The sequence below is a fragment of the Muscardinus avellanarius genome (genome assembly GCF_963383645.1).
Source record: "Muscardinus avellanarius genome assembly, chromosome: 5".
Lineage (NCBI taxonomy): Eukaryota > Metazoa > Chordata > Mammalia > Rodentia > Gliridae > Muscardinus > Muscardinus avellanarius.
The window spans coordinates 136,485,140-136,491,647 of NC_137790.1; the positions used below are offsets into that span (position 1 = coordinate 136,485,140).

Here is a 6,508-nt window from a genome sequence, read left to right on the forward strand (position 1 = left end):
TGCCCGACCAGCAGCTGGAACAGGCTCCAAGTCTTTCAGTGACCTTGAAAATGACCCCTCTTTCCCACTACTACAAGCACTGGCTGTTTTTTTGTTTTTGTTTTTTTTTTTTCCTAACTCGATGCAAGACCATGGTTAGAAGGCTCAGGCCTGGCTAGATTCCATTTGTCCCTCCACGCTGAAACTGATGAAAGGACTCTCTATTTATAAACCCCAGCAGGTTTACAATTACCCATTAGTACCTGGTTGGGAAAGATTTCTGGCTTGATGTCTACTTACGGAAGCGTCAATAGGAGGCCAATCCTCCGGCCAGTTTCTATCCTCTGTTCACTTGGAGATGGGGTAGTTAGCACACAGGGTCAGTAGTGAGGTGGCTTCTGCTCCCATGGCGGGGGGCACGTGGGGGAGGCACATATCACCTCTTCCTTTGCTCAGGACCCAGCAACTCACAGGCCCTAGAGGAGTCTATTCTCAGCACTGTGGTGCTGAGTCTGGAATGGGCCAGCCTCAATGAGAATCCGGAGCTCAGAGCTGCCTGATTTGAACCAATGACACAAAAAGGGGCGTTCAGAATACTCAACAGCCAGAAAGACCCAGTGCTTACTGGACTAGGTCTAGCCTCTCAGCAGCAGGGAGTCATGGGTGTTGGGGGTCTTCAGGGGTCTTGTCTCATTGAGTAGGCAGCATGGAATGATGGCAGAACACAGGATTTGAACCTCTATAAGCCTGGCTTCAGAGACTAGTCCTGAAGCTGGGCATGGTGGTGCATGCCTGTAATCCCAGTACTTAGGAGGCTGAGACAAGAAAATGACAGATTTGAGACCAGCCTGAGCTACTTAGAGAGGCTCTCAGTAACTCAACAGGACCTTGTTTCCAAATAAAAATAAAATAAGGCTGGGGGTATAGCTCAGAGGTAGAAGGCCCCTGGGTTCCATCCCTACCACCAAAAAAACAAAAGCAGTCTAGTCCCTGAACTGGCACCTGGTCTAGCAGGCCACCTGTAACTGTGAATTTGCCAAGCTCACCTTCCCGAAGGGTCCAGGTGAGGACTTGGGAAATCAATGCCCTTCTAGATCGTATCTCCACTTGGGGCCAACCTTGGGCGTGAGAACATCTGAGCTGGCACCGGGGTGACCCCGGTGACTCATTCTTCCCGGGAAGGATGGCCCAGGTCCCTTTATTCCAATCCTAAGCCTTCTGGCGAAAGAGAGATTCAAGCTTCACTGACAGCCATTACCCTTTCCCAAGTCACTGTGACCCCCGAGGGCCGGGCCGGGCTGTTCACGCCCATGAACCGCACAGGGGCCTTGGCCCCAGGTGACCCGGGCTCTCTCGCCTCTCTTCCCGCTGAGCCAGCCTGGCTGCCATCCCCGGCCCTCTACGGCCTCACCATCGACTACTCCTGCATCCGGTGGAACACAAAGTGCTCCGGGAAGCGGGGGGCCTGTGCCTACTATGACAACGACGCCCTCCGGGACAGGTGAGGCCCCACCTGCACGTGTACCCAGGAGGCCCGGGCCTGGGCCTTAGCAAAGAGTAGCCATTTGCCCAGCTTGTTACAACAGCCCGGAGCTATGGAAGATACCAGGCTAGCCTCCCAGTACCCAGAGAGGGGCCACCTGGCTCCTGGCAGAGGTCCAGGGTGGGGGGCCCCGACTACCTAGCAAACCAAGCCCTGCTGCAGTGCCACAGAGCCCCCGTCCATCATCCACAGACCAGCTGCCATCAGCCAGAGACTGGGGCTGGCAGAGAAGGTCAGGGCAGGCACAGATGCCTCCTCCTTTGGCTGTGCTGCCAGGGCTGGCCAGGGTGCCGGTGCCACCTTTTGGGAGGCTGAGGACCCCTGGAGTCCTGTGTCTACACCCCACCTGCCCCCTGGGGCGAGTATATCCTTTTAGGTCCCCACCTGGGTGTACGGGATCCCCACTGAGCGTCGTGGGCACATTTTCTGGGCCACGGGGCGGGGGGATGGCGCTCCGTCTCTCGGTTCCCTCTTCACCGGCCCCTCTCTCCTCCCATCCCACAGCTACCTGGGCCTGCAGGTGGGCTACAAGGCGCTGGGAACCCTGCTGCTGTTCTTCATCAGCTGGAGGGTAAAGAAGAACCGGGAGTACGACGTGCAGGAGAAGGCGGCAGGCCTCGTCTGACCCTGGCCGCTGACCCTGGCCGCCGCCCCGCTCCGGAGGCCGGGCCTGCCCCCGCCACCCTGCCTGTACTTACTAACGTTAACACCCCGTCTTTTCCTTTTTGGTTTTTTGTTTTTAATGAGAAAGAAGCCCCCAGTCGCGGTTTGCCTTCCCTGTCCCCTCCTCTCGTCATCTCTCCCAAGCTTCCCGAGGGCTGACGTGTACCCGGGCTGTGTCAGCACAGAGCCCGTCTTCCCTGGCTCCTTGGAAGGGGCACCCGCTGCCTCCCTCCGGCCCTGTGGGGACGTGGGGCGTAGGGACTGTACCTCCTGTGTGTCCTAAGGGAGTCGGGAAGGGGGATCTGCTCTCCTTGCCAAGCAGTCTGGTTCTCCTCTGACTCTACATCCCGCAGGGAAGAAGAGAAGAAGAGGAGGAGGCTGAGTTATTAATAGCCAGCGCTGGGCCAGGGCAGGGGAGCCAGCTGTGGCTTCCTTTGCATCTGGATTTAGCAGAGCAGTGAACCTGGCTCTCTGGGCCCTTAGATCGCCACATCCTGGCCCGGCGGCCATGTTGGGAGCAGCCACGTTGGGAAGTACAGCCCCATCTCCGTTACCCACACTCTGGCCACAGAGTAGGAAGGAAGAAGAACCGAGAATGGGTCCTCCAAATACTGTTCATGTGAACCCCAGGCCTCCGTGTCTCTGGACCTACACGTGTCTTCTCTGTCTTTCTGAAATTACATTTCAAACCAAGAACGCCGCGTGTTAGAGATCGGAGACAGGCCCGTGCGAATGTTAGGAAGCCCGGAGCGTCACCCTCACCATGGGGACGAGACCCCTCATCTCAAGGACCCACTTCGTGTTTCCCTGGGAGCAGATGAGGTGGCTTCACGCACACTTCCCTGTCTGGCCGTCGGCCTGTATGTAAAGGACTGAAGGTGCCAGTTAGCCGGGCATGGTGGCACACACCTGTAACGCCAGTACTTGGGAGGCTGAAACAGGAGGATCACAGGTTTGAGGCCAGCCCACAGTAACCTAGCAAAAACCTGTTTAAAAAAAAAAGAAAAAAGGCTGGGGTTGTAGCTTAGAGGTAGAACACCCTTGGGTGCCATCCCCAGCAACACACACACACACACACACACACACACACACACACACACACTTCACCAAGCGGTAAAGCAAAGTGGTCATCAGGCTGTGACCACAGAATAGAGACCAGCAAGGTTGACTTCCCTAGCTGCAAACACACCCTTCTGTGTACCAACATTTCCTCTGTCTCTTCTCACCAACTCTAGAGAAGTGGGCGCCCTCTGTGGGCCCGGGCTGGGAGGTGCCAGACGCCAACACAGCAATTGTTCTCTCCACTGGAGACCGACTCTGTACCTAGGATTCCTAGTGCCTGATTCTCCAGAGAGCTCCCCTCAGACTGTACCTCACCTTCCCCCATTTCTACTTGGGCCTCCTCCCAGGGCAGTGTAGACGGTGTGCGACCTGACCATCCCTGGCCCGCCAGCCTGACTCTGCCCCTGGGCCTTTTGGAGATGGATCTGGCTCACTGTGTCCGCTGGAGCAGCTGGACATTGGTCATTACCATGCGGGACCCTTGGGTGCCACTCTTTGGAAGACCCCCTCCAGAAGTACAGCAGAAGCCACCTTTGGAAAGACCGCATCTGTTGACAAGCCCAAAAGGTCATGTTGGTGGCCAAAGGGCTGCAAGACTGAAGTCTTCGTGGAAGCCACGGTGGTAGACACCTTCTCTCCAGAGCCACCAGCCAGCCTTATTTCCACAGATCTCGCTCAGGAAGGGAGGCCCCATGCAACGTTGGGGGCTAATTTCGGCCTCCGCAGTGGTTCTACTTGGAAAACACCTCCCTGAAAACAGCCCTGGTCCTTGCTGCAATTGAACCAAATTCTAAAGGCGTCTTCTATGCCTGGCCCCATGAACAATGCAGGCTAATCTTCAAGTTCTGGAAGAGTGGTGGCCTTCTCAAAGCTTCCTTCTATTATGTTTCTATTAAAATATTATAATTATAATATTATCATTATAATTGATGTAACTTGGTCATGAATTTGTGCCATTGCATACATCTATCAGAAAGCAGACAGCCAGGCGTGGCGGTGCACGCTTTTAATCCCAGCATTTGGGAGGCTGAGACAGGAGGATCACAGTTCGAGGACACCCTCAGCTATTTAGACCCTTTGCAACTCAGTGAAAGCCTGTTTCCAATTAAATAATAAAAATAGGACTGGGGGTATAGCTCAGAGGTAGAATCCCCCTGGGTTCCATCTGCAGTACCGCAAAAAAAAAAAAAAAAAAAAAAAAAAAAAAAAACACACTTTCTAGATGGAGAAGTCCCCATAACACAGCACGGACAAGGGGATTAGAGGTAATGAACTGTCAGCCCATCGGCCTGGTACTGAGTAGATACTCGGCACTTCTTGTTCCTTCAGTGAAATTCTGCAAATAACTGTTAAAGGCTGGCGAGGCTGGGATCTCAAGAGACCTAGTCACTGCTCTTGAGTTTCTGTGGGGAAGCAGGATCAGATGTGAACAGCTTTGTCTGTGACATAAGACGGAATCGGTATCGTAGTGATAACTGGTGACTTCTCCCCGGCCAATCTTTCCACTGCTAGCACAAAATACAGTGACATCCCTTTTATTCCACTTCCAAAGCCAAGCTTCACAAACTTCCTGAGTGGAAGATGCGCAAGTGGAAAGGGTGTTGTTAAGATGTGGATTCGGAACACTCTTGACTCACCCCCAAGGGTATTTCTGTGGTTTTCAAAGGGACCCAGCAAGGACACTTCTCACTGGCTGCTCCCTGCGGCGGGCGTGGGTGGTCCGCAGCCCTGTGTGGCGGAAACCAGTGCATCAGAGCCGCGGGAAGCTCGTGTGCGTGCGGGCCACTGAGGGAGGCACAGACTGACAGGCTTTTGGTAAATTGTAGCATGTGTGGAGGCTGAGAAGGTAAAGGGAGGCCTGTTGAGTCTGATTTCCTAGATCGCCATAACCCCTCTTGGGGGCTTCGAAAATAAACTAAGAGGCCCGGTCTGATGGTGCGCACTTGCAATCCCAGTACTTGGGAGGCTGAAACAGGAGGAATACAAGTTTGAAGCCGGCCTCAACTACTTAGTGAGGCCCTCCGCAACTTAGTGAGATCCTGTTTCCAAATAAGAAATAAAATCGGGCTGGGGGTTTAGCTCAGAGATAGAACTTCTCTGGGTTCAATCCCAATGCCATACAAAATAAATAAAAGGCATGGTGGTGCACACCTGGAATTCCAGTACTTGGGAGACTGAAACAGGAGGATCTCAGGTTTGAAGCCAGTCTCCGCAACTTAGACACTTAGCAAGCTAGGAAACCCTGTGTCCAAAAAGAGGGAGGTGCTGAGGGTAGGGACTGGAGGTACAAGGCCCCTGTCTTCAATCCCAAGAGCTCTTATCAGTAATGAAAAAGTTCTCACTTCACGAGCAAAAAAAAAAAAAAAAAAAGTCACTATTATCCCTTTAGATTAGTTGAGCCTGATGTTAAATCCCCATCCTGCTGACTGGCTGGAAATTCAGCATCAGTCATGCTGGGCACTGGCTCCCAGAGCCATCCCGTGATCCTCGGGTGCCCCTACATTACAGGCCACTGTAGCCAGGTGTGGTGGCACACACCTGTAATCCCAGTACTTGGGAGACTGAGACGGGAGGATTGCAAGTTCAAGGCCAGCCTCAACAATTTAGCAAGACCTCAACAACGTAGACTCTATTTTAAAAAGTAAAATAAGTCTGGGGTGCAGCTTAGAGGTAGAACACCCCTGAGTTTATAATCCCAGGACCACATAAAAGTAAAAATAAAGGTCATTGTAGGTCTTTGGTCCCTTCCCAATCTGGAGCCCCCTAGTGGTGGCTCTACAGAAGCCGACCCAGGGCTCAGTCGGCCTCCCTGGCCACACCCTCAGCTGTACCCTCTCTTCCATTATCCAGCCCTAGAAGGCTTGCCCCCCACCGGCACCACTCCATCTCTCTGAACAACCCAGCCCACCAGGGATGAAAGGAGGAACTATGAAAGACGGATCTACTTGTGTGTGTGTGGTACTGCCGATGAAACCCAGGGGCATTCTACCTCCAAGCTCCTGTTTTCTCTTCTTTATTTTGAAACAGGGTCTCACTGAGTTGCAGAGGGCCTCACTAAGTAGCTGAGGCTGGCCTCGAACCGCCATCCTCCTGTCTCAGCCTCCCGAATGCTGGGATGACAAGCGTGCCCACCACGCCCGCTCCTACAGGAATATTTGTATTCCATTCTTCTTTGATACTCCTTAGAATAAGAGGAGAAATGCAGCGACAAGCCAACACTGCATCTGCATCCAGTCCCCTTGCCCAAGCCCTCTGCAAGGC

General features: G+C 53.5%; 1 protein-coding gene across 1 annotated transcript in view; it reads left to right on the top strand.

Annotated features, from left to right (window-relative positions):
- SLCO2A1 (solute carrier organic anion transporter family member 2A1) overlaps positions 1-2,147 on the top strand; it is a gene marked incomplete at both ends in the record, with an annotated part of 349,518 nt that extends 347,371 nt beyond the window's left edge. Inside the window, 2 exons of the mRNA XM_080696611.1 lie at positions 1,357-1,480; positions 2,027-2,147. Coding sequence (XP_080552737.1) covers positions 1,357-1,480; positions 2,027-2,147 — 245 coding nt within the window. The remainder of the gene's footprint in view (positions 1-1,356; positions 1,481-2,026) is intronic.
- Between the last annotated feature and the right edge of the window lie 4,361 nt (positions 2,148-6,508).